Raw genomic sequence first — 25,814 nt, 5'->3', positions numbered from 1 at the left:
TCGCTCTTTATTTTATTGAAACTAGTAACTTCCCAGCCCGACGTCGAGAACCCAGCTGATGGGGGGAGGGCTGCCGGGGGAGCCGTGTGCGCGGAGGGCTGCAGGGGGAGCTCTCCGTGTGTCCGGCTGTGCGTGTCTCCGGGCGCGGAGCGAGCGCCGAGCGAGCCGGTGCGGGGCGGCCATGGGCACCCGCGGGCGGCCCGCCGCGCTCTGGGGGGCGGCGCTGGCTGTGGCGGCCGGCGTGGCCGTGGCGGCCTGGGCCTGGGCCCGCCTGCGGAGCCGGGCCGCGCTGCCTGCCGCCCGCCCTGCTGCGGCAGCCGGCGCCGATCAGGTACCGGGGCCGGGTGGGGGCAGCGGGCGAGGCCGCTGGGTCGGGGAGCGCCAACGGGGCCGCCCAGGGCCTCTCGGCGGGGCTGCGCCGCCCCCCCCTCCATCGGTGCCACCGGGCCCTCGGCCCCGTCGCCCCCCGTGCGCTCCCCGGCAGCGCGGCGGGGCCCTGGGCCGGGCCGGACGGCGGGGCCCGCGGCGGGGCGGGCCGGCCGGGGCCGCTCCCTCCGCTTCCCTCCCCAGCTGCGCGTTGTCTGGCCGGGCGGGCCGGGGCCGGCGGGCGTCCCGGGCTTCCCCTCGCCTCGCCGGCGCTGCGGCCGGGCGCTTGTGCCGCAGGAGCCCGGCAGGCACCTTCTCCCTCTTCACGGAGAGGTGGCTTTTGCTGTTCTCTCCAGGCCCCTTGTTAAGCCTCCTTTTCCCCCCAGCCCTGCTAAGCTTTGCACATGCCCTGGCTAAGCGTGCTGTCCCCCGTTTTGCAGGGTAAAGGACACCGCAAGCAGATACTGGTGCTGGGCCTGGATGGGGCTGGGAAAACCAGCGTTCTCCACTCCCTGGCAACTAACCATGTCAAGCGCAGCGTGGCTCCCACCGAGGGCTTCAATGCCGTCTGCATCAACACTGGAGAGTCCCAGATGGAGTTCCTGGAGAGTGAGTGAACCTGTTTTAGTATGGAACATAAAATAAGTTCCTATCATATGTCCTAGGGATCAGGCCCATATTTTAAAACTTCCATATTCCCTCGTGCCTGCTCTGATAATGTGAAGTTGTGATTGTTTTCTCTTTGGGGATTATGCTTCCCCACCCCGCTTCTTGAACGAGATGATACACTGGTGTAAGAAGGGTTCTATGTTCAGTCAGCCCTGTCCTCCAGGCAGTTCTGCTCCCAGAGGGAGCAGGGTAAGACTGATTGTGTGAAACCAGCCCAAAGTGGAGGTGTCCCCAGTAAGCCACGTGTTGTGGTCCATAGCCATCGTGTGTGGTCCGTAGCCATTGTGTGTTGTACAGCTTCTCCTTGGTACTCATGCCTGGCAAAGGGCAAGAGCAGAAGAGAAATAAATAATAAGGTGAAAGAAGAAAGGAGGAAGAGAAAAGCTTTGTACCCTTTTTGTTCAAAAGCCTCATCAGTGGTGTTTTCTTGTCTTTAACGGCTTTTGAACATCTCTAGGTTTTCACTAAACTTTCTGTGTTGTCCTTAGCACTGATTTTTGGGTATTGTCTGTGTCTGCAGAGAGCATCTCCTGCGATGCTTTTGAGGTGTCACAGCTGTTCTAGGTGCAGCTAGCTGATGGGGGAAGGAAGAGGCCCTGGAGTCAGGTCAGTCCCTGGTACAGAGAGGCTGACATCCTTGCCTCATCGGTGCCTGCCTTCTGTGGAGGCAGATGCTGCCCTTTGCTTCCTGCTGTTTCAGCACTGTGCTGCACCAGTGCTCAACAGGCTCAGTTGGCAGCTAGCCCATAGACGCCTCCGTACCTTTGATAGCAGGCTTAAAGGAGTTGTGCTGTTCCAAGGTAAGTCTTTGGGATCTGAGGATGAGGCCACTAAGGCAGAGTTTCATTCCCAGTCCTACTACCGTAGGAGTCTCTGCGGTGTCTTAGGGAAATAATCTCTCCAGAGATGCTTGTAGTCTGTGCCCCTCTCCTGGTAAGAGTCTGTGTCTCCTGCTGGGAGGTGCTTTGCGTAGCTGAGCCCAGAGAAATCCACAGTACCTCTCCTCCTGCCCGGGGGTGGCCTGGGCCCAGCGCTGCGCACCCCATGGCAGAACCTGTTGTTTCTGAGTCGTCCTTCCCTCTCTGGTCCAGGTTGGTAGTGACTGAGATGTGATGGCTGCGATCTGACCCATGGGAAATGAAATGTCTCAGGCCAGTTTCAGCCAGGTAAATCCGTGCATGGCTCTCTAATCTGGTTACTTATCCAGTCTGTACCGCTGCCTAGTCCAGGGGTTAGCAGCCTATGCTGTGATCACATGGCACAAGATGATCAGCACGCAGCAGGGTTATTATGTTGCTGGCTTAGACAGACAGAAAACTGTTCTATCTTTTTCGTTGTACCATCATATAGATAAGTGGGTGGTATCTTGCCTCTGCACGGGATAGGAGCTCCTGGCTTCTGCTGAGTTCCTTCTGGTTTGGGAAAAATAAATGTTTTCTGTGAGGTTGCTGACCCCTGGGTTATGCAATGCATGAATGCACTTAACACAGGGAACGGTGGTGAGCCCCCAAAACATCACAGTACAGAATCAGAGGCACCTGTCCCAAGTGTGATGTGTCAGTCACAGCCCTTTGGCTCCTTTCCACAGTGGCAGACTTGCAGTTCTGCCTGCAGATACACTGGGGCTCTTGAGGAAGTCAGGCATGCCCCAGGGGGAGATGTTGCTTCCATTTCTACGTTCTTGAACGTACTGAATCATTTTGACTTAAGTGAAAGCAAAATTGCTTTGAAACAGAGCAAAGTCACTGAGGGCAGTAAAAGGTGGCTGATTAGCAAGTCAGTTTAGAAACGAGCTCCTGTATAAGGCAGGAGACAATTATAGGGAACCCCAAATGCATTGCTTTGAAAACTTGCTACATTTGGGGGACTCACCCATGCCTTTTGAGCACCTCAGTACTCTTGAGCGAGTGGTTCCGCAGTGTACCTAGGAGAAGACCCGGAGAACTGAAAACACATCTGAAATACTTACTGTACTGTTGCTACTCCTGCTCCTATCAAACTCAGCAAACTACCAAACTCTTTTTGTCCCCGGATGGGAACAACAGTCTCGGGCAACTTGCAGCATATGGTTTCACCATAGAATTGTTATACGACCTGGTTTTGAAGGTGGACAGCTTTCATCTGTATCCAGCAGAGAAAGGGTCAAGGGGTATCCTGTGCAAAGATTTCTCCCATCACCTAAGGATTGCCTAAAGAATCTGCCGGGACTTGATTTTTCTCTTTTCCTAAGCACCTCTGGTTATTGGCAGTATGAAAGCTGTGCGAGCTTTGAACTGGTCCCCAGGGTCATACAAATCTGATGAGAGCCCTCCCTACCTCAGAGCTAAATTTCTTCTTTGGAAATTGTAGGCCTGCTTTGTCTTAAGATGAGATGGGCATGTGGAGATAGGTTATATGGGGATATTCTCACAGGGTTTTTGTGGACCCTGAACCTCTTTCAGCTCTCCCTAGCTTGAGAGCAAGAACCGACAAGGCAGAAAGCAACCATAAAGAAACTGAACCCAGAATCCTCTCAAATTAAGAGCTTAGAATGGAAAGATTTTCCCCCCTCCCCCGCCCCGAGCATACACATATGCCTGCATGGGACTTCACTGGGGAAAATAAAGCTATTTCCAGTTTCATATAGAGTAGCCCAAATACTTTGAGTTTTTGTTAACCCAAATACCTTGGGTTTTCAGCCCAGGGCCTGCTGTCCACACCTCTGGGAGCAGTGCTGCTTGGATTACTTGGTGAATCTTGTGCTGCTGTTTTCTCTTCCAGTCGGGGGCAGTGAATCTCTGCGTTCATACTGGAAGATGTACCTGCCCAAAGTGCTGTTGCTAATCTATGTTGTGGACTCGGCCGATCATGCCCGACTGCCTGTGGCGAAACAGCTGCTTCATCAACTGATCCAGAACAACTCCACCCTGCCGGTGGTGGTTCTGGCCAACAAGCAGGTAAGAGTTTTTTGCTGCTAGCTGGGCTTGGGCTGGCAGCAGCTCTGGAAACAGCAACAAAGTCTTTCATGCCTTTAAGGAGGCCACATGGCTGGAGCTGGGGGTCTTTCTGGGACACCTGTTGACTGCAAAAGAAAATAATCTGAGGTTGAGTTTTGGATCTGCAAGATGCAGGTCCTGTGCTCAGAGACGGTACAATCAGAGCTGTGGGTGGAAATAATGGTGGAAACTGCTGTAGAGTTGCAAGGTTTGAGAGCTGCAAGGGAGACCACAGTTAGACCTGTTAGGTTTCTGTTCTGAATGTCTGTCTAGAAGTACCACTTTACCTAGCAGCAGCCAAAAAGTGAAGCATCGTTGTTTGCCTTCAGATTGTCCAGTTGGTTGCTCCTAAGGCTGCTGCTGAAGCATGAGAGAAGAGCAGCTTTCCTCACAAAGCAGTGCTTTCTCCTAAGATCTTTGTGACAGTGTCAATGACTGGTGCTGTACCTGGAATAGAATTGTGCCTATGGTATGGTCAGATGACGGAACAGCCCAGGGTTTTTAAGCCCAGATTTTCTTTTATGAGGGCTGTGTGCTCGGTTTGCTCTACATTGTTACCTCCTAAATTTCTAGTAACTTAGGCATGTTACTAGTAGTCCTTTGTGTTACCCTTGAACGCAAGCGCAGGCTTTGGCTTCATCAAACACAAATGCTACTACTGATTCTCTAGGTCCCGGAGTCAGAAACACTGGTGGCTGAGAAGGTACGCAGGGAATGACTGTTGTATGTTTGCCTGTTCTCGTAACTCTCTGCTGGGCGCCTGGGGTCTTGGGCCAGCAAGACTTTTGTCTGCCTTGTACAGGTAGTCTTACATTATTATCAGAAACACTGGAATTACTAGAAACAGAACCGTACCTTTATTTCTTTGGGAAGAAATTAGGTTAAGGATAAACATTTTTTTTCCCCAAAGCATTTTAGGGCATGGGAACTTGATCTCATAGAAGGGACGTAAGAATGGTGCCCCCAGAGCCTTTGAGACCCTTCCCCTCCCTGGACAAAGGCAGTGGCTCAAAGCAGGAATGGTGCTGCCACATCATGCAACTAACAGACTTGTTTTGTTTTTGCGTATCAGGACCTCGAAGGTGCATATTGCATCACCGATATCCACGATGCTCTGGCACTGTCTGATATTGGGGACAAGAGAAAGATGTTCTTGATTGGTACCCACGTGGCAGAAGATGGCTCCGAGATCTCCTCCAGTATGAAGGATGCCAAGGAGCTGATAGCACAGCTGGTTTTGGAAACACAGTGACAGCTCTTTTCCTACAACGTGATATTTGCAGCTGAGGGAGATGAGGTGTTAGTGTATGGTCAATTTGCTGTGTGGCGACTGAAATGTACAGATATCTTTTCCTTGTGGGTGTGGAATTCCTATGAAAATGATGTCTAGTTGGTAAGAAAATCTAATTTATAGTGGTTTGAAAATACATTTGAAAAGTAGTGTATTTTTTAGCATATTTGTAGGGGAAAATTAGTGTCTCAGACAGCAGAGTTAAGGGGATATATAGCTTAGATGGGCTGAGATGGCTTCTTGCCAGGTGGGAATCAAGCATTGACTTCAGCAGAACAAAGTTGTATCCAGTGAATTTAACCTGGCTTGATGTCTCAGGCTTAAATTGAAATATTCGTCAAAACTTTTTGCAGAACCCTGTTAATGGTGATGTTCTGTTAAAAATGAGACCTCGCTTCTTGAGAGTGTCAGAAATATAAAGTGCTGCGACTAGTATTTTTGACAGTGGTGATTTTTGTTGTCGCTGTATTGGAGCCGGCTTTTAAGGGAGTGGCAAATTAGTAATCTCTGGAAATTGGGTTGGTTACTGCTTCCTTAGCGGATAAGAACAAGAAAAGGAAAGCGGTAAGACATTAAGTGTTTCTTTGCCTACAGGGGAAAAACAGAACAGTGTAATTTAGGATGGTGACTGAAGCCATTTAAGTTAAATTGGCACCAGAGGTGGGAGACTCCTCCATTGGGCTGAGCGGCTTATTTTGGTTTAGTCCAGCTTGTGCTCGAGCAAGCACTCTTACATGTGGAGAACCTGTTGTTTTTCGAAAGTCATTTCTGTTAGCGCAGCAGGTGGGGAAGATGAGTCGCTGACGAGTGTCACTCTCCCACTGTCCTTGTAGTTGTGCTCCAAGAACATGATCCAGGATCTGGGCAGTTCTGTAAAGGACCCATTTTGCAACCGCATTTATTGTATGAGGTTTTATAGTTTTGTGATTTGGAACGGATGCATAAAGCAGACAATTTTACCCTAACCGGTGGTCCGGGCTTCATTTACCCGAACAAGGAGCGCTGCAGCAGACCCCCGAGGCCTTTCTTGGACAGCAAACGGGCCTTTTCACCCCTCTGTAACGGCCGGGTGCCCCGCCGGCCCGCCTCTGCGGGGCCCCGCACATACTCCCCTGCCCACCGGGCCCTGGCTTCCGCCGGCAGCCGAGTCCTCCCAGCCGGGGCCCGCCGGAGAAGCAGAGGCCGCAGGAGCGGCTGGTTCCCCCTGCTGCGGGGCCGGCGGGGCGGGGCGGGGCTGCGGCCGCCGCCGTTGCCGTGGCGACGGGAGCGCGCGCCATGGCGGCGGCCGGGCCGCGCGGCGGTGGGTGGGGACGGGGCGGCGGAGGCCGGCGGGGCTGCCGGGGCCCGCGGCCGTTGGCGGGGGCGGCCCCTCCCGCTCCGGCGGCGGCTCCCCCGTGCCCCGGCCCGGACTCGGGGGCTCCGCGGGCCGCCGGCGGGAGGGCTCCCGGGCCCGGCGCGGCGGGCGCTGGCAGGCCCCTGGCACCACACCTCCGAGCGTCTGCCGGGCAACGCGATGCCAGCCCGTTGCGTGGCCGTTGCCGCCATCGCAGCGCGGGCCTCCCCGAAATCGCACCTGGCTTCCCCGCAGTGCCGGTATCGCCACGTCCTTGGTTTTCCTGTCCCCCCCTTTAAAATGTGGCGGCTTGTTTTGTACTGCTACGGAGTCCCAGTTTAATACAGCCGCTACTCCCCTCCTCAAAACGCTACTCCTCAAAACGTCCCCTTGCCGTTATTGAAGGCAATAATAAGGGGTAGCTACACTGAGCCAGGTGGGAGCCTGCAGGTCAGCAGTGGCTGCTGGTGCTCGTCCCGGGAGGGGGGTGCTGGTGAGGGGACCTGGTGCTGGGGGTGCTCTGTCCTGCAGCCTCGGGGGCTGCCAGCGGAGCAGCCACCAGAGAGGAGTGCTTCATGTGCAAGTGCATTGCTGTGCAGCTGCACCGGGAAGGTACCGGGGGAAAAAAAAATACAAACACCTGCCAAGCAATTGTATCCTAAGGAGATGCACAAACTTCTGCCTTGTGATTATTTCATACTGAAAAGCAGGCAGCCCGGGGTGCAGGTGTTACCAAGCTTTTAAATTCACCTCTTCTTGCCTTTGCAGTTTCTTGTTACTTGTCTGCACGCTCACGCGACAGGTAAGAAACCCTCCCAGCCCCGGCCTCCTGGCTGAGTGTCCAGGCCGTGCCCCAGGTCTCTTGGGGAGGGCTCGGTTGGGGATTTACGCAGAGCAGCGAGTCAGTATATCAGACGACACTGTGATAAACACACAGAGGAAATGATGCCTGGTTTTGCCCTTCCCCCTGCTTCTCATGGCAAACAACAGCCGACCATCCTGCCCCTTCAAAACGGAAGCTGTGGCCCTCTGCTTTACAAGGAATTGATCTCAAAGGGAGTTGATACTGCTTAAGCAACGAGTCTGCATGAGCTCAGGCAGTGGAGGGGAGGTGTTTCTGTGTCTGGCTGCAGCAAGGCCTTGTTTTCCCTGCTGGGCAGCATGTGTGAGACCAAATGGCAAAGGCTCTCCCAGGGCTGTCCCCTTGTCAACAAGGTGGCTTAACTCCTTCAAGTTGCAGAGCTGCTGCAGGTGCGTCCTGTGTGGGGATGCCTGTCTGTCCAGAGCTTTTGCCATGATGAAAGAGTAGAAAGTAATCTTTTTTTGTAATTGGAAAAAAAAGTAATACTTAACGATTGTCAAGTGAGTTGAGGGACCTGATTTGGATGTATGTGTGACTCGTCCCTTGGCTGGGTCATGATGCAAGCTTTGCACAGCAGTGTCTGAGCCAGCGCTGTGGGGCTCTAGGGCGACGTGCACTTTGTGCTAGGTTTGGCTGTAGCTATGTGGTGGATCTGTGCCAGCAGTGGAGGAAAAGCAATGATGAGCCTGCCTGCAGAGATAGTGCCAGCTCTGCGATGCAGCTAGGCTGGGGGGGGACACCTCCACGTGGTTATCCTTCACCCATTTGCACTTTTGCAAGGAAAAGCCTCTGGGGAGCCGCTTGGGAATGAACAGCTGAAACTGGTTTTTGGCTCCTGAAATGACAGCTGCCTATCAGAGCGTGTCCCGTCTTGAACTGGTGGCAGGGTGCCAAGGTCCCACAGGCAGTTTCTTCTGTGGGATCTCAGTGGGAGCCTTGTTTGCAGTGTTGTGACCAGCGGTTAGGCGTGATGGGGAGATAAATCAGCAGGAGTCTCGCAGGGAGCATGCGGTGAGGATGCTCTAACAGCAGCCTGCCATTGCAAGGGTCTCTGTGGTGCTGAGCTCTCCGGCAAGTGTTTGCTGGGGCTCGGCGTCTCACTAGAGGTATTGACCCCATCAGAGAAACCACAGGTGTGTTCCCAAAGCACGGACCGTTTTCTGTCAGCAAACATCTCTCTATTGGTGTCCCTCCTCCTCTCTAGGGCTATGCTGCCTTATTGCCGGGTGATACTAAGCATGGAAGTAATGCCCCAGGCTTTCACCTTGTGTGCTTTTTCCGTGGTGGGGCACTTCCACAGCTGCGTCGTGTGGTTGTTTCCCAGCTGGCTGGGGGCAGGCACCTGCGGCCCCAGTGGGTGGGTATGGGCTTGGTCCGTGTCACCAGGGAGTTCTGCAACGCACTTGTGGCACTGGCATTGTCTTGTCCTTCTCTTTGTACTGAGGCTCACAAAGCACAAGCGCTTCCCGGCCACGGGGTTTCAGGCCTCGGACACTTGATCAGCAGGAGCAGACAGCGATATCTGGTCTTCCTGAAAGGTTTTGCTCTGATGAATATTCAGTAAAAACATTTTCAGTGCTGCTCCTAGGGCACAGACCATGTATATTCCTGTGTCTCTATAGCATCTAAGGCCTCTAAACGGACATCTAAACAGTGCTAAATAGACTGAAATAAAATTATAAATTAAAAAAATGTCTTCACCTGTGCTCCTAAAGGCATGTGGGAACAGTGCTATCTCCATGGTGCCTTTTTGTAGACTACAAGAGTGTTGATAACAGGTGTTTCTGTTCATCTGGGCTCCTGTAGGCTGGGAGATCATCCATCTCCTACCTGCTGGGGTTGCATGGCATGTTATTAACCAGAAAAGTACCTTCCCCCTCTCTCTGCCATGTCCCAAAGGGACCCTGCAGTGACAGCAGAATTGCAAATTCGTGTCTCTGCAATCCAAGAGATAGCACAAAAATCCATGGGCTGGTGAGTCCATCAGATGGAAAGTTACTTGGAGAGAGAGATATCCCTTAAACGCACTCTCACAAGGGATGGAGGCAAAGGCATGGGAGTTCGAAAGTGTGTTATATGGCTTTGAGTACAGCAGTAGCTTCTTCATGCTTTGTTGGTTTAACTGTATGTTTAATGGCACGTTTGTCCTTTTCTGCAATTTTGGCAGGATACGAGAACTTGCAGAACCCAAGAAAGCAGCTTGTGCAAACGATCCCAGGTAAGGAGGCGCCCAGACAGCCCTGGCTTGAGGGCTGGGGACTGATGGGGCCTCAGCCGGTGCAGACCTTTTGCCTTTGTCTTGCTACTGCTTTCCTCTCAAGAGCAGAAGTGGCTCCAAAAAACCAGATTGAGATGTTCAGTGTGTGAGGGGCTCTCTTCAATTTGCTTTTTCTTGTTTTCAATCCAAAAACTGGGCTTGACCCGAGTCTTGCCTTTGCTGCCCTATCTGAGCTGCCCCACCGAGATGTTGCAGGGTAGAATGGTGCTGTGGTGCAAGGGGACCGGACCTTGTTGGAGCCGCAGGCTGCTGTATTCTGGAGGACAGAGTCAAGCTTTAGGAACAGAGTTGCTATCTGCATTATGCAGTCAATCTATGGCTTGACAAGCCAGGGCAACAGTCTCTTGGTAACGTCTCTTGTCCACTGTTTGGATGGATGTCGCTGTGCTTGAAAAAGGCTCCACAAACCCATCGCCCTGCTGTGCCCTGTCCTGACTACCCTGGTACCCTCTCCCACCATGGCCTCTCTCTCAGTGGGGGATAAGCAACTCCAAATTTGCCCTGGGCACAGGAGAGTAACCACTAACGTACTGCAAAACCTCACCCACTTTCCATGGCACACCCTGACCGTAACATTATTATTATTTTTACTGTCATACCTGTGGTATAGTTAGATGTAATGGTGAGGCAAGAAAAATGCAATCATGAAACTCCCCCAGGGGTTTCAGAGATGTAATGGAACGACCCTTTCTGCACATCCACTGGGAACTGTAAAACGAGACTCATCACTTGAAGGCTCTTTTCTTTTTGAGTTGACAGCAACCACCTGGACAGTGTTAGGAAATTAAGTGCCAGAGAAGGTGAGTGCTCAGGGGATGGCAGTGGCACTTTACAGCTGTGGGGAGCCATAGGGACTGTGTATGTGTCCCATCCTAGGCAGGGAAGGATAGCCCTGGCAAGCACATTTCACACTTGTGCAAGTTTCTAAAATTTCACACCCTTGCTGTTCTTGCTAGGCTTGTGTGGGGAAACCAAGAGACAATCTGGACCCTCTCGCGAGGTGCTGTGACAGCTCAACCATCCCCAAGAACACTGGCACTGGCCAAGCCCAAGCAAGATTTTGGCAAGCACCAGTGCAGGTCAGTGATGTGGTAGCACATCCCGGGGAAGGAGGCAGCTCAGATGGTGCTCTCTAATCAGGGGCATGTGCTGGCTCCTAGGGGAAGGAGAGGTGCCATCTCCTCTCCTGCCACCGCTGCCCCACAGGTGACTCCATGCCACTGAGACCCACCAGGCTGTACTGATGCTTGGAACAAGGGCTGTCTGTAGCAGGGAAGAAAGTGCTATGGAAGCATAGTCACCCTGAGTGCTTGACTTCCAAAAGGAAGAGGAACTTGGGGGTGCTAAGTTTTGGTGCCCTTTTATTTCCTCATACCCGCTTCCTGGCTGTGGGAAGGGCTTCTGCAACACGTGGTGGTTGCTGGTCTGATTAGAGCTCTGGGTTCGGATCAGCTGCCGTAGGAGCCAGTCTTGATCTGAGTCTCCAAGAACATGGGAGCATGTTCCTCTGCTGTAACAGAAAAAAAAAACCCCAACAGCTCTGCTTGGGCTTGGAAGCAGAGACATCATGAGCATGCATGCATGCCTTGATGGAAACGTGTATGTGTCATACCTGTGCATATAGAGGGACTGTCTGTCCCTAGAGTGGTCCCTGTCTGTATTTGGAACACTCTAATGCAGCCCAGCCAGGCACCTGGACACAATTAGTGAACCCCTGCATCCTCTTGGAGCCTGGCCTAAATCTTGAGGATAAAGGTTAGGAAGTGCTATGAACAGAGAAATCTTGCAGCATCCTGCTGGCTGGAGGGAATCCAGGTCTCTTGCCTTGAGTTAAACCTCTGCTGTCACTGCATGGTGAACAACGAGTCAAAGCAGTCCATGCTTGGGAATAGGAGTGAAAAATGATGTAAAAAATGTAAACTTCAGCGGGGCTGGGTGATGCTGCATTACTTGAAGCAATTCATCTGTAGCTCTGTTGGAGGGGATGAAGCTCTTTTGGAGACAGGATGGTGGTTGCTAGTCTGTAAGAAGTCCTAGCAGTGAGAATGGAGATGAAACTGTGTTGCACTCCTGGCTTCCCTCTACCTGGAGGGATGTCAAGACATGCGTGTCTGTAGTTTTCTCTCCTCTGCCACTGTCATCAGTTCAGGAGCTCTCAACCACCTGAGAGCTTCTGCCTCAGACTAACGGTGTCCATCTGACAGCCCTTCCTGCCTTTCTGATCACCTCTTCCCTGGTGATGACAGGCATCTGCCAACGGCTGTGGCTGATGGAAAGCTGGATGAGCATGCACTAGGCAAGCCTGGGGAGATCCCAAGATGAAAGGAGCTGCAAGAGCATAAGATGCTATTAAGCCACTGCAACAAAGAGGTTTCTAAATTGGCACCTTGCAGAGCTGAACAACAGAGATACTGCCAGGTTTGTGTTGTAGAGTGGCTTCTTGAAATGGTCCAGGGAAAGGCCTAGACCTTGAAAGCAATGCACTGAGGGTGCTTCAAAGAGGACTCTTCATATGCAAACAGCATTTACCTTTAAAGTCAGGAAATCTCAAGAGTAAATGCCCATTTGTTCACAACTTTTCCATGTGCATCGGTGCCAACTTTTGTACACGCAGCAGGCATGGATGTTTAACCAGACTTAGGATACCATCTGCCAGGATCATGTTCTCTGTCAGTTGCCTTTTACTAACTCTTCTGTGCTCTTCCTCATTGATCCCTTTTCTCGTACAGCTGTGGGCAGGAATCAACGATCTGGGAGCGTCCCCCGCTAGTGGATTTTGGCTTCCCTTCTGATCGGCTGCTGAAGTTGTCTGAACCTAAAAAATACCAGGCTGCTTACCTGCAGCAAAGGTGAGAGGCCAGAAAGCCTGTAGGGCACTATAGGTAGGCCCTCGGGTCTTGTAGCATCAGTGCAGCTTCAAAGTAATAAATAGAGGAACAGAGGATGGGTACAACAGAGGGCAAAATGCAGAGCAGGGACTATGCTGGGATTAGGACCTCTGGACTCTCTTATGGGATGAGTGGGTTCTACGCTGGAAACGGCCACAAGACAAAGCTGCCTTCTACTGCAGCAAACATGGGGCTTAAACATCCCACTGCAGCCTGGTTTAACCAGTGTGAGGGAATATCCGTGAGTGGTGGTGCCATGACTCTCTGCTTCCAGACCTCGCCAGTCCCCAGAGTGGCCTGTGTCACCAGCTGCACTGAGCTATAAGGCCTCCCCACGGATCCTGGAGCTTGCACGGCCAAAGATGCTGCACCCAGACTTCCTGCTGGCCAGAGAGGTGAGGAGGTCATTGAGTGAGATTTGGAGGGGACAGTGATGCAGCCAACTGTCCTGAGCTTTTACACTCTGTATCCTGCCCTGGATGTGCCCAGTGTGTGCTATGGAGGTGAGAAGTTGTCTGGTTCTGCTGCGGTTTGTGATGCTGAGAGAAACTGCCTTTTTGGAGTGAGATGCTGTCTTTGAAAATCTCCCTGCTGAGAGGCAGAAAACAGCCAGGCTGGAGCAGCCTAGAATAGCAGGAGAGCCAAGGGAGGAATCTGGGTTGCATCCCCTAATAAAGCAGCCTGGGAAACTGGAGAATCCTGATGGGAATGGCCTGTTTAGCTCCTAGGGAGTACAGTCATGTTTGTAGCTGGGCAGCTGTGCTCCTATCTGTGTATATAGGGGGGATGAGCCTGAAAACACTACGTATATTTTAACAGCGTTTTAAGAAGCCTGATTTAGAGATGTATTTCTGAACTTGCTCCTTTTAGGCGGGTCATTGCTTTGGCAGGGGTGAAAGGGCTTGGGGCAATCTCAGGTTACAGTCATTTCCATGGCAGAGGCTAAGTTTTCTGGCTGCAGTCTCTGGGCTGGGAAAATAAGGGAGGCTGTGCTGGAGTGGGCCTTGGCATCAGTAACCCCATGAAAAAAAGGGGAAGAAGTCCCATGCTGGAGCAGTAATCACTTTTGCTGTAGGAATGCAGTTAACCGCACCAGCATTTTTACCCTGAAATCTGAGTGTCTCTCCTTAGCAAGGAAATTATTTGATTCAGCCAGGAAGATGAATATGAAAAATATTTCTCTACTCTGGAAGAAATTTCTCTGCACTTTTACGTGGTTACACAGGCTCTAATTACAGGCATTCCTTCCCTGGCTACGAGTCGGTGACAGCTGGGGAAAAAAATAATATTGGCTAAGATGTACAAATCCCAATAGCACCAAAATTACCTTGTAGTTCGGGTGAAAGAAAAATAACAGGTGCTGGGAAAGTAAGAATGCTCCTTCTTGTGACTGTGTCTGAGAGGAAGGGTGCTCCCCTTTGGAGAGGGAGTGTGTCCCTGTGGGCTGCTGGGGATGAGCTCTGTGTCTGCACATCCTCCCCCCATTCTGAACCCTTGTAGGTGCCAACACAGGTTACAAATGCCGCAGCCTTGGCCAGAGCATCCTCGCGGTTACAGCATCTCGCAGAGCCCCGGATCAGGAAGGTGACCTGCTGCTATGAGCACGGCTTTCCCGAATCTGTCATCCGTCCGGTAAGGCAGGAGCATGCATGGCAGGGGTGCCAGGCAGAGGGGAGGGCACTGGGTGCCCAGTTGCTGGTGGCTTTCTTTATGGCAGCCCTGGATGTGCTGCTGTCTGTGAGGCTGACGTCGCTGCTTCCGGGGCTGGAGAGCAGGACTCATCCTCATGAACTGGCTCCCAGCAGACATCCCCAGAGAAGGGCAGACCTGTGCCTAGCCTGCAGTTGTGGAGATGGGGAGAGATGGACAAGTGTCTCATTGGGATCTCCAGTGCTGGGGGATGGGTTGGACAAAGGGCTATGGGTAAGAGGAGATTGGAGGGCAGGTTGTGGGACTGGCCATGCAGTGGTTTCTCCTTCCACAGCTTGTCTGGTGCTAGACACAACTGTGGACAGGATCACATCCCATCTGTGCGTGGTCGGTGGCTGTGAACCTGGGTACACTGTGTTGCAGGCTTGTCACCCTTGAATGCCAGGAGCATGGGAAGACCTTCCTCCCCATTCTTCCGCAGGTTTCCAGGTTGGCTCAGGAGGCAATTGCAAGCCCTCGGACCCTGGAGCTGGCTATGGCAAAAAGATTGCATCCTGACTATGTGCCCCTGCGGGATGCTGAGTGGCCAGTGGCGAAGGCTGCAAAGCACGCAGTGGCCACACCAAGGCTCGTGGAACTGGCCCAGCCTTGCAAAAGGTAGGTGCTGCTTCCCTGCCATGGGGAAATGATCAACTGTCAGCCCATTTTTGTGCAGGCCGTGGCTAAGCCACTGCTCTTCCACTTCCAAAATGCATGTAATTTATATGGTTGGATGTGCTAATGCTACATGGATTGTGGTTTAAAAAGCATTTTTGAGGTGGAAGGAGAACCAAAAGAGAAGAAATATGAACTTTCTAATTCCAGTAGAAATTACTGGTTGGGACTTCTTAATTATTAACTAAAAAGCAACCAGCTGACACGTGGCAAAGTGTAGCACATTCATGTTGCCCAGCATGATGCAGCTGGCCTCTGCCCGGGCTGCAGGAAATGCTGGATAGGATATTTCACAGAGGGTGAGGGAATGCCTGGCTGTAGTGGCTGTGACAGCTTCAGTGAGAGATGGGGCACCCCCTCTCACTAGTGTCCTGGTGACAGCAGCGGCGGCATGACTGCTTTTGTCCTCCCTTGACAGGGAAGGGCAGGGCTCAGGTGGAGGTGTGTCAGCTGGCAGGCAGCTTTGAGAGCTGGCCCTGCGCCAGTTGGAATTGACGGGCTCTGTCCTCACTCCCCCAGGCCTCCTATGTGCTTGGCTCAATTCAACCCAGACGCGTTCACAGTGAAGGAGACTGCTAAGAAGGCAACTTGTTCTGCTCGGATCCAGGACCTGGCTCGTCCGATTAAGCACTGAGCTCCCTCAGAAACACAGCCCACCGCTCGTGCCGGCTGTCCCCATCACCCCTTGGAACATCACCCTCTTCGGGCTGTGCTGTGGCTGGAAAACCTGCTTGAACACCCAGCAGGAACATTTTCTTATGAGCAGCCACTTTTACTGGGCTTATCTGGCGAGTTAAATAAAATGATCATTCCCTAAGAACAAAATTGTCATCAGGGGAAGCGAGCAGAATTTGACCTAATGTGGTCAAATTCCCTAATGTGGGAAGCCTCTACTCCCTAGGATGGGTTATGTCTGGAGTTTATCACTCTCATTATTTTTTTGCTGTAATAGCTAAAGAAGTAATGAAGCAACTGCTGGGGGAAGCCAACACAGAAACTGATCTTTCACATAAGGAAGTGTGGCAAACCAAAGCCGACGGTGCACAGTAGGTTGATGCAACACAACTCCTGACCTTGGGTTTCAAAATTTTTGCTAAAGTTTAGAGATCTTAGTGACACTCAAAGTTTTGTGCTTGTGACAGAAGTTGAAACACAAAAGGCTGCAGAATTCCAGATCCAGGGCTGGATTTGATAAGGTGCAAAGCTTTAGTACAGACTTTGGAAATGCTGGGGTGGCATGTGTGTTGAGTTGGCTTGGATTTGGGGGCCGTTTTCTCAAATGCCTTTAGAACAGGGAGATCCAGCCTTTTGCTTTGCATGCATCTTTGATACAAGTTCCACAGGTGGGTTAAATCTGTGCAGTTCAGATATTCAGTTGTGTGACCCTGGGCAAAATAATAGAGCTCTGCACTGGGATTTTTGGAGCCTAACTCAAAAAGGCAGAGTTCGCCTCAGTGTAAGGGAGAAGGCACGTTGCAAAGACTAAGAAGAAAACAGATATCAGTGCCAGACTCTGCAGAACAAACACTGAGCTCCAGTCGGGTCTGAGGGCGAGTCAGTTTGGCAGCTGGATTGCAGGGGAACAGCACAGCCTGTGTAGGACATGGCACAGGGAGACTGCTTTTATCTGTTTCCAGCGAGTTTGATGTGCTTTGCACTGGCAACCTAACCAGTTGGGCTGGAGATGGGCTGGAGATACTGAGGCAAGAGAGGTGCTCTCCAGCAAGGGACAAAAGCCATAAAGGAAAGCATGTGGCAGTTTCAGTGCCAGTGTATTTTAATCTTCCCTGTGTTAAGCTGATTCTCCTTCCAAAGGACCGGAGGCAGGTGACCACAAACCAGAAGAGGATTAATCAGAGGATCCACTAATTGATTCAATAATCCACTAAGCAGAGGATTTTTGAACCCTTTTGAACAAGGTAAGGTCACTGGGCAATTGTGCTGGTTATTTTTTAGCCCATGCATCATCCTGTACCAGGATGGATGAGAGTTTGGCCTTTGTGCAAGAGCCCCAGTGCAGCTGCATGGCCAGAAGGAGACTGGGGTCTGCCTCCCCCAGCCCGCGGGGCAACCCCAGCACCACCAGCCTCTGCCACCTTGGGGCTTGGGGTGTGCGTGGGTCTCTGTGGGTGCCCTAGGAGAGGAGGTTGCCCGTGTCTGCAGGCTATCCCTGTGGCAAGTGGGAAAACCCATGGTCCCCACTGAGGCTGCCTTGGAGAAGTGTTACCCTCCCAGAGGAAGGAGTCTGCCTCCTGCTATTGGGGCAGGGAGCACAAGCAGTGACATAACACAGCTCCTCTCATCAAAAAACTTTGTTTTTTTATTAATGCATTGGAAAAAAATTAAAAGACCAATTCTTTCCCTTTGGTGACCTTTAACAGAAATGTGAGAAATGCATTCAAGGGGGCTTGGTTTGGTCTGATTATGGTGTAGGCACTTGGTTTGCCAACACCCAGAGCTCACCTGAACAACACACATAGTTTTCCAGGTGCCCTCCTCTCTGGATGATCTGTATATTAAAGCTAGTCACATACTTTGCCTCTGGGAATCACAAGGAAAAGAAATCTTTTTTCCCCCCTTCTATGTTTGAACCTTTCATGGCAGCTTTTCTGCAAGCCTGGGACAAGAGCATGAGGTTGCCTTGCCCTTTGCAGCCGCTGTAATGGATGGGAATCACTAGACAGGTTATGCAGCCATCAGAAGCTGTATATGCATATATATATAAAATATTTTTTTCCTGGTTATGTACACTTTAAATAAAACTTATGTTAAATAGCAGGGTATTACTTTGTATCTCAAAACCTATTGCAACAGAAGAACCCCAAGGAAACCCGCTCTGAAGAGCTTCACCATCATTTACAGCAGGCATGGGGATCGGAGCAGCATTCTCTAGTCCCTGACAGACCCACTTTCTGAGGGCAGCCCTTCAGACTTCCTCCACTCTGCCAGGCGCTGCTTGAACCATTTCTGGAGAAAAAAAAAAAGAGAGATTGAGTGCACTGGGCTGAGCAAACCCTTTGCTAAAGGTGCAGATGTGGTCAGCAGGTGGGACCAGGTGAGGGAAGCTCACGGCACTGCTGTCTTGTAGCAGGGCGCTGCACTGTTCCCAGGCAGTACAGGCAGCAGGACAGCCGGCCCTGACTAAACGGTCTTGTTACCTATGTGCGCATCTCTTTCAAACTCATTTCTCTTGCTCGCCTCAGACCTTGACAGCACGGGTGAGTCCTCGTTTTATTGCTGTGAGTCCAGGTTTTTTTTGCAAACAGGGTAAGAGATTGGCTAAGGAGCTGCTGGATGGTGTCTGTTTAAATGGCTGGAGCAGTGAAACAATCACTGCAGGTCCAAAAACGACAGGAATCAAAAGCTGACCTGCTCCAGAAAGGATGAGGGACAACACGTGTCTCTCAGCAAATTTAAAAACAAATAGATTTAAAAAATGGGTTAAAAAACTTCTTAGTCTTCAAGCAATATGCATGGCTACATTATTCTGTAGTAACTTAGCATCTCCAAGCCAACTCCCAGAGGTGCTGATGCCACTTCAACACAGCCTCAATTTCAAATGTTAGATAAAATGCAGCTGGATAAAGCCACACTACCTCCGTAAGAGGAGAGATATAACTCCTGTGCCAGAAGCACAGCTCAGTCTTTTATTTGGGAATGTGCCTGTGATTTGCTTTGTTGCTGCTCATTTTGTTGCTATATTAGTTCATGGCTATTTTTGAAGCTATTGTGGTCCGTAATGATACAACCACAGTGCTCTCTACAAGTGGCTCTCGCACTAGCACGGCCTTGGACCACATCCAGTCAGATGATTGCCTGCCTAGCCTCCTCCCAAAAATTTCAGTTCCTATCCTAAACCATCATCTCCTGTTGACTCAGTACTTCTTTGCATCTCATTTTTACTAAATTTTTTATTAAAATGGCTGCTATATCTAGACAATAAAGCACTCCGGATGTCAGGAGCAAGGATTCTCTGTGTCATACGCAATGCAGGCACTTTGCAGCTCACCATCCCAGTCTCAATCCTGTCCCTAACATGACCTTCATCTCCAGATCTCTAGGAGCACCCTGGATTCATGGAAAAAGATGGCTATCAGGCAACGTTTTAAGACATCTCCAGAGGTGTCCTGGGCATATATGGCCTGTGTTTACAACTTGCTTTAGGAAAAAAAATGGAGCAGTGGCATTTCTAAGGAGGAAAAGGTATTTCGGGGGTATTGCCTTCTTGCTGCCTCAAACAAGCAGTGGTACCTGCCTGTCACCAAAGCACAGCATAGGAGGGTCTCCTTTTCCACTCCAGCCAAGGACTATCAGGGCAATGGATGTTATACCAGCATCCTTCCCTGGGACAGGCTTAATGCTGGCATTGCCTGCTCGGCTTTCGTATCCCTTTGGTTTTGCCCAGGGAGAGCCAAGCTTGGCAGCTCTCAGCAAAATGCTGCTAACTTTTCAGTGAGTTGGATTTCTTTTGTAAACCCATCAATGCTGCTGTGGTCTAGTAGCTTATAAAACACCTGCATCAAAAATGGCTGCACTGCAACCTGAAGGAATTGGGAGGGAGCTGTTTGCTTTTGAAGCCCGAGGTAGCCTGCAGGCAGCCAAAAGGAGCACAGGGCTCAGTGGAAGCCCCAGACAGTGGCAGCCTGTCCCTGTGCAGTGACATTTGGAGGCCTCTATGTCTCCTGGAGAGGCTGACAGACTTGCCTGACATCTGGGCTTGGGGACGCTGAATTAGCTAATTGTAGTGAGGGGGAGTGTGCACAGCCTGAGCATGTCCCACAGCACGTCTGCAGGCGTTGCATGTATCCTGTATCTGTTTTAAAATGACTGTAGTTTCTTCAGACTATAAAGACAGCAGTCATTTGGGCACCCAAGACTATCAGAAATGGGTTGGAAGGAAAGGACAGCATGCATGGTTGTATATTCAGGGCTCCTCGGGGACCCTTGGGGTTTGCCCTTGTTCTGGCTGCGGGAAGCGCTAACGTGGTCTCCAAGCCCAGGCTGGGGATGGGGCTCCTGGGTAGGGGGGGCGCAAGGATCCCAGTGGGGCACAGGGCTGCTGTGCAGGAGGTCGTGGCTGTGGGATGAAGGGGCTACGATTACAGGGGAAGGGGCTTTGGGGATGCAGGTGCAGGAACATGTGGGGTGCAGGGAGGACGGGGGGTACAGGCAGGTGCGGTGGTGCAGTAGAGATCTGTGGGTACAGTGTGGAGTTGGGGGTGCATTGGGGGTCGCAGAGGTGCAGAGGAGATTTGTGGGTGCAGTGCAGGGTGCAGTAAGGAGTATGTGGGGTGCAGAGTGGTGCAGGCAGTGCAAGTAGGGAGCCTATGGGTCACAGAGGGGTGCAGGGGGCGCAGTAGGGAGCATGTGGTGGGACAGAAGGGAGCGGAGGGTATGACAGAAAGCCAGGGACAGGACAGGCAGGAGATGGAGGGAGAGTGTGTGGGGCACAGAGGCATGCAGGGGGAGCAGAGCTGGTGCCAAGGGTGGGGGGTGCACACTCACCAGGGTCTGCTCCTCAGAGAGCCCGGTCTCGGCCGCTATGAGGCACAGCGTGGTGGGGTCAGGATGCTTGTTCACCTTGCAGAAGTTGTACTCCAGGATCTCCAGCTGCTCTTCAGTGGGAGTCACTGGCTTCTCCGTGGCCATCTCCTCCTGGGGCAGGGCTATGGGGCCAGGCACTGTGGAGAGGGGCCAGCGTCATTGCCCCAGCTGGGAGTGGCCAGTGGGGCCACACTTGCTGAGCCCAGATTTCCCATCCCCGTGGCCACCAGCTCTCCCCTCCCCAGTGGCCTCTGGCTGCAGCAGGGCACAACTCCCTTCCCAAAGGCATGCCGGGGAGCTCAGCCGGGAGCCCCAGCCCCTGAGAAACTCCTGCCTCAGTTTTCCCACTGTGGCGACCACACACCAACAGCGCCCAGCTGAGCTGTCTCACCATCCTTAGCTGGCAGGAAACTGCAGCCTGTCCTCTGCTCAGTGCTCCCCTCTTGCTGTATTTATAGCCAGTGTGACTCCCGTGGGGACGATTCCTGTTTACAGCCGTATTTAGGCCTGGGCGTCACTTGGGAATGATGTCACAGCAATGGGCATGTTGGGGGGGTTAATTTCAAGACATTCATTAAAAAATGTTATTTATCCTCTGGGTGAGGGGACAGTATCTGGCATCCAGCCTGGTGTTTTGGTTTTTTTTTCTTCTCCCCAGCCACCAGGCAAGTTTGTGCAGGGGAATCACAAACCAGAGGATGCAGGATCTTTTGGGAGTGTGGGCTTGGACCCAGCAATCACCCCATTTTCCCTCCTGATCAATGTCCTGGTCCTCCTCCTAGCAGCATGGCCAGACATCACACAAAGCTGGCGATGAGCAGGTGAGCTGCTTTGTTTTTACTAATATTTAATGATATCAGGCATGGGCACAAACAGTTATTCATGTTGTTCCTGAGCATGGCTGAACTGTTTGTTTGGTTTTTTTCTGGTGTTTAAGTGAAGGGTCAGTCTTCGGAGAACCATACCCTGTGCATGTCTGTTGCCCAAGCGCTCACTGCCTTCAGCTGTGATCAGTGCTAGGTGCTCCCGGCAATGGCAGAAGCAAGGAGCCCACATTCTCCTCCAGAGTAACGTTTGTCCCACTTGTGCTTTGCATGAATCTCTGGCAGACTTGGCACAAAGGCACAAGCAAAACAAGTAAGTACACCTCGGGTAAGTCCCACACCTCTCTTCTGCAGGGCTCCAAGTTTGCTCCTGTGTGGCAGAGGGTCAAGCCTGCCAATTCGGTCAACTAAAACACGAGGCATTGCCCCTACAAAGCAATGTAGTCCCTTGACACTGAATCATCTCAGTGTTTCCGAAACCAAGCTGTGGGGTGTTGGCAGGGGAGGAGCTGGATGCAAAAATGTGGCCTGTCTTGATCTGCTCTCCTGCTGTCCGAGTTGCCTGGCCCATCTCTGTCAGGCAGGCTGGTTGATGTTGCTGGCTCTCCAGTGCTGCCAGGAGCCTTTGGCCCACTGTGGGACTCCTGTGGGCCGTCTGCTCCCCTCCTCAGCTGCAGACCTGCCCTGCCTCCACCTTGCAGTCCAGCTTCTCCTACCCTTTGGCTCTGGGATGTAACACAGGCACCTCCATCATGCTGCACCCCTACTGCGTAGCTTTAAATCCAGCTGCTTTCCTGATTGACGGATAACTCACCTTAACCCACTTGGTACCCTGGGGTGGACTGAATGCCGCAGGGCTCCCACTTGCTGACAGCAGTGCTGGATTGGGGCTCAGCTCCAGAACTGCCTTGCAGCTTGCAGAGAGCCAGCTCTCCTATTCACAAGAGGCTGGAGAGATCCCCTTCTTTCACCTTTACCTCAAAAAGCAAAGGCCCCACTGAGCCTTATCTGCAGGAGGTTGTTTTGACTAATAAAAGGATCCTTTGGCATTTGAGTAGGGACTTATAAATAGACCAGGGCTGGTTGTGAAACAGCCCACTCTGCTTGAGTCACTTGGTAAATACTGATTGTAACATGGTGGTTGCGTAAGGCCGGAGCACCTCTGAGCGTGATGGAGTGTGCGGGCGGATGGCATCAACCACCACCCTGGATGGACTGGGGAAAGACCATCTTTAACCCCAGGTGCTGCAAGCCGACTTGGCCTTGTCTGCAGCGTGTTGCAGCCACAAGTGTGCGGCAGCAGCTCCCTGGGCTTTCCTGGTGTCAGCTCAGTTCAGAGGTGTCCGTGTAGGAAGGGGGCAGACAAAGTTCAGTTGCTCATGCATGTGAGCTGGTGGGGGCCAGGTGAATGCTGATTACCCACATTGGGCATTTGGAGACCTCTGGAAATGATGCAGGGGAGAAGGAGATCGCCTGGACTTGAGGTGCTGCTCTCCAGCACTGTGGCTGCCGGGCTCTCCATGAGGTCAGAATGCAGATGAGGCCAGGCTCAGGCCACAGTCCTTCCTCCCCTCCTTGATCAGCACCCCACGTCAACTCCAAGCCACCTGCCCTTCTCCTAGAAAGCTCAGTCACCACAGGGCTCCTCATCACTTCTGGATCATGCATCTAGCCTGGGCCACCAGCAGCAACATGTCCTGGCGGCTTATAAATCATCGTTTGCAGCCTGTACAATTAATGTACATTGATGTGTGTGCTTTGATTTGCATAGGGAACATGTGCTTCAACTTTCATGTTTCATCTTCACAGCTGTTTCTAGTTCTGATAATCTCCATGTTCCTGAGGCATTTCCCCGTAGGGCACGGTATCTTCTACCTGCTGGCAGCTCAGGGTGCCCCAGCACGCAGGACGTGATGCCTGATGGTTTTTCCTTGTCTCCCCTCTACCACTGCTCTGGAGGGACAATAGTTCCTACCTCTCAAGGCTGTGAGATGGCTTTCAGGAAAAGGTCAAAACCCTGGGGGTCCTGGAGGGCTCTGTAGGTCTCCCCACATTGCTCCACTGTGCCCTGCAGGTTTTCAGGAGCCATGTGGCCCTGTGCAGCATGTGGCACCCAGCACTTGGCACCTCAAGGGTGCTAAAAATTGGGGGTATATGACAGGACTTGAGGGCACCAGGAGCCCCTAAATGTCCTGATTGGCCGTATCTGGACCACTGCTCACCTACCGCTACTTAAATGGAGCCCCATTTAAGCTCAGGCCCGGAGCCTGGCCTTCAGGCTGCACAGGACTTCTCCCCTGTACAGGAGAGGTGATTTTCTTGCTCACATTTCTTTAAGCCTGGCAGAAATAGGGAGAATCACAACTGTTTTGCTCAGCTGCTGAAAAGCACCATTGCTCACTGCTTTTTTCTGCCTAAATTTTTGCAGGCATTGGGAAAAAATGGCTTTTTCAGTGCAAAGGGTATAAACTACCTATTCGGCTTTCAGAAAGGCTGGGGGGCTGTGGTCGTCATTCAGCTCTTTGAGCAGTCCCATGCCCGCTGCTGTCTCCCCTGGGCAGCAGAGGGATGAGAGTTCGGTGGCAGGGAGTTACTCACCCAGGCAGAAATGACAATGCCAGATGCACTGTCACAGTGAAACCACAGCACCGGTGACACCTGCTCTGTCCTACGTGTCAAGCCAAAGAGCCCTGGGGAATTCACGCTTGGCTCTGACTAACTGTTTTGGTTTTAGGTGGAGCAATGTGAGAGCAGCCACCAGCTGAAGCTTGCAAGGGGTTCATTGGTTGCCGGGGCTGCGGGCGGCTCCAGCCCAGCATTGCTGTGTGCGTGGAGGCTGTGCAGGCAGCACCTGGTGCTCTTACTGTGGCTGATGGGGCATTTAAATGCACCTCCAGGGCCATTTTGGAGTGAGCAGACAAAAGGCAATGGCTGATGGACACAAGTTGCAGCAAGAGAAAGTCTTATTAGATATTGGGGAAAAAATCTTCATAGTGGGGGGTGGTCCAACATGGGGACAGGGACCAGAGAGGTGGGGGCACCTTCATCCTTGGTGACCTCTAAAAATCAGCTGGACAAAGCCCTGAGTGACCCGACCTAGATGTGAGGTAGTAGCGGTGGGGTGGAGAGAGACCTCCCTCTGCAATTATACTGCCGAATCCTGTGGTTGCACCCAGCTCCCCAGAGACACCTTGGGGTTACTAGCAGGGCTCCCAGCTCTGGCCTGAGACAGGAGAGGACATCCCTCTGTCTCCCAGCATGCCTACCCAGCACTGCTAGTGCGGTATCCTGGCAGAAAGCAGCAACTTTTCCAGAAAAGACATGATCTCTGTTTGCTCAGCTTTGCTTTTCTGAACAGCAGACACAATAGCTGACTGGCTGTGCAGCTTTCTAACGATTTACTGCACCCGAAGCCCCTTGAAAACTCTCTGAGCAGTAGCTCCTGCCCAGCTGATGGGGCCCCATAGCCCCTGCTGGGCTTCTTGACCCCTTCCCCGATGTTCTCCCTACTGTCATCGCTGGGATGCGACTGGAGGCATCTGCGTCTGGTTTTAGCTTGCAGCTATTTCCTGCCACTGCAGGGATCAAAATAGCAGTTCTCAATGCAAACGAGCCCTCCTGCCCTCCCTTGCTCTGCTGCAGAGCCATGTCCTGTCCTGAGCTTTGTTCGGCCTCCTGCTGTGGGGTGGCTGTGGATAACATCAGCCGGCATGGCGCATAGGATAAGGTGGGACAGAAGCTTTAAAAATAAACCAGACCCTGCCATAAATAAGGAAAAACCACCTGTCATGCATCCTGTAAACTACCCGTTCAGCCTTTTAGAAGATAATATCGGATGGGAACAAAGCAAACAAGAGCACAGCAGCTGCTGAAGCAGAGGCAGGTCCCCGTCGTACCCCCAGCCTGGGGTCTCTGCCTGCCTGTCTGCCCCTCTCCCTGCCCCAGGCATGAAGCTTTCCCAGCACAGCCCTGCTGGGTGCTGCTCCAACCTCCCCAGCATCAGTAAGTGCAGGTCAGCTCCTTCCTCCATCCCCCCCATCCCCAACTGCAAATCCACCCCAGCACCCTCAGCTCAAAGCCTGCACTTACCTGGAGGTGGCAGGGACCAGAAGTGTGTAAAACAAGAACCCCGCAGGTCCTTGGGTGACTGCTTAAGTATCTGCGTGTGTGTGTGACAGGCGGGGACCTGAAAAACCTGCCGCAAATCACAGGAGCTCCCGGGATCCACAGCCGCTCTCTGGGCTGGTAATTCAGGTTTGGCATCCACTCTCCTTGGCAGGGCTCAACGCATGGTTGTAGGCGCTGCGGGGCTCTCCGGACGGGTGGCACGGGGAGCCGTCGGGGCTCGTCCCACCACGCTTTGGGCTGGGGGATGCTGTCCTGCGGGCCCCGGGCGAGGGCCGCTGGGGCTGTTTCCTGC

The 25,814-nt window shown here is 52.3% G+C and overlaps 3 protein-coding genes across 7 annotated transcripts; 2 read left to right on the top strand and 1 right to left on the bottom strand.

Annotated features, from left to right (window-relative positions):
* Window positions 1–166: 166 nt before the first annotated feature.
* On the top strand, window positions 167–6,266 carry ARL9 (ARF like GTPase 9). Of its 2 annotated transcripts, XM_075149526.1 has the most exons (5): window positions 167–331; window positions 807–975; window positions 3,796–3,971; window positions 4,681–4,713; window positions 5,083–6,266. In XM_075149526.1, the coding sequence occupies exons 1-5, from the start codon at window positions 182–184 to the stop codon at window positions 5,260–5,262; spliced, it is 708 nt and encodes a 235-aa protein (XP_075005627.1). In that variant the 5' UTR covers window positions 167–181; the 3' UTR covers window positions 5,263–6,266. The 2 variants fall into 2 exon arrangements, with proteins under 2 accessions (XP_075005627.1, XP_075005628.1); XM_075149527.1 differs by lacking the exon at window positions 4,681–4,713.
* On the top strand, window positions 5,314–21,352 carry SPMAP2L (sperm microtubule associated protein 2 like). 3 transcript variants are annotated; one of them, XR_012673551.1, is made up of 10 exons: window positions 5,314–5,403; window positions 9,664–9,714; window positions 10,731–10,853; window positions 12,504–12,623; window positions 12,937–13,057; window positions 14,163–14,294; window positions 14,794–14,969; window positions 15,546–16,945; window positions 19,080–19,229; window positions 21,229–21,352. XR_012673551.1 is itself a non-coding variant. In XM_075149525.1 (8 exons), exons 1-8 carry the CDS (start codon window positions 5,384–5,386, stop codon window positions 15,658–15,660), a joined length of 858 nt encoding a protein of 285 aa, XP_075005626.1. In that variant the 5' UTR covers window positions 5,314–5,383; the 3' UTR covers window positions 15,661–17,806. The 3 variants fall into 3 exon arrangements, 1 of the variants encoding a protein (XP_075005626.1); XR_012673552.1 differs by lacking the exon at window positions 10,731–10,853; XM_075149525.1 differs by lacking the exons at window positions 19,080–19,229; window positions 21,229–21,352 and having other exon boundaries at window positions 15,546–17,806.
* HOPX (HOP homeobox) lies at window positions 17,324–25,814 on the bottom strand. Of its 2 annotated transcripts, none has more exons than XM_075149529.1 (3): window positions 25,484–25,814; window positions 20,532–20,707; window positions 17,324–17,993 (listed from the first exon to the last, which is right to left on the bottom strand). In XM_075149529.1, exons 2-3 carry the CDS (start codon window positions 20,673–20,675, stop codon window positions 17,916–17,918), a joined length of 222 nt encoding a protein of 73 aa, XP_075005630.1. In that variant the 5' UTR covers window positions 20,676–20,707; window positions 25,484–25,814; the 3' UTR covers window positions 17,324–17,915. The 2 variants fall into 2 exon arrangements, with proteins under 2 accessions (XP_075005630.1, XP_075005631.1); XM_075149530.1 differs by lacking the exon at window positions 25,484–25,814 and adding an exon at window positions 20,962–21,273.

The sequence above is a fragment of the Calonectris borealis genome, chromosome 4, assembly GCF_964195595.1.
Source record: "Calonectris borealis chromosome 4, bCalBor7.hap1.2, whole genome shotgun sequence".
NCBI classification, from domain to species: Eukaryota; Metazoa; Chordata; class Aves; order Procellariiformes; family Procellariidae; genus Calonectris; species Calonectris borealis.
The sequence above is the reverse complement of the archived record's forward strand: the minus strand, read 5'-3'. Positions and strand labels throughout refer to the sequence as shown.

Excerpts from the sequence above, each read along its gene's own strand:
- ARL9 (XM_075149526.1), top strand. The coding sequence starts at position 182 with ATGGGCACCCGCGGGCGGCCCGCCGCGCTCTGGGGGGCGGCGCTGGCT. Across the intron at positions 976-3,795 it reads CCAGATGGAGTTCCTGGAGA|TCGGGGGCAGTGAATCTCTG; the intron begins GTGAGTGAACCT and ends TTTCTCTTCCAG. Across the intron at positions 3,972-4,680 it reads TGGTTCTGGCCAACAAGCAG|GTCCCGGAGTCAGAAACACT; the intron begins GTAAGAGTTTTT and ends CTGATTCTCTAG.
- SPMAP2L (XM_075149525.1), top strand. The coding sequence starts at position 5,384 with ATGAAAATGATGTCTAGTTG. Across the intron at positions 5,404-9,663 it reads ATGAAAATGATGTCTAGTTG|GATACGAGAACTTGCAGAAC; the intron begins GTAAGAAAATCT and ends CAATTTTGGCAG. Across the intron at positions 12,624-12,936 it reads GCTGCTTACCTGCAGCAAAG|ACCTCGCCAGTCCCCAGAGT; the intron begins GTGAGAGGCCAG and ends CTCTGCTTCCAG.
- HOPX (XM_075149529.1), bottom strand. The coding sequence starts at position 20,675 with ATGGCCACGGAGAAGCCAGTGACTCCCACTGAAGAGCAGCTGGAGATC. Across the intron at positions 17,994-20,531 it reads TCTCTGAGGAGCAGACCCTG|AAATGGTTCAAGCAGCGCCT; the intron begins GTGAGTGTGCAC and ends TTTTTTCTCCAG.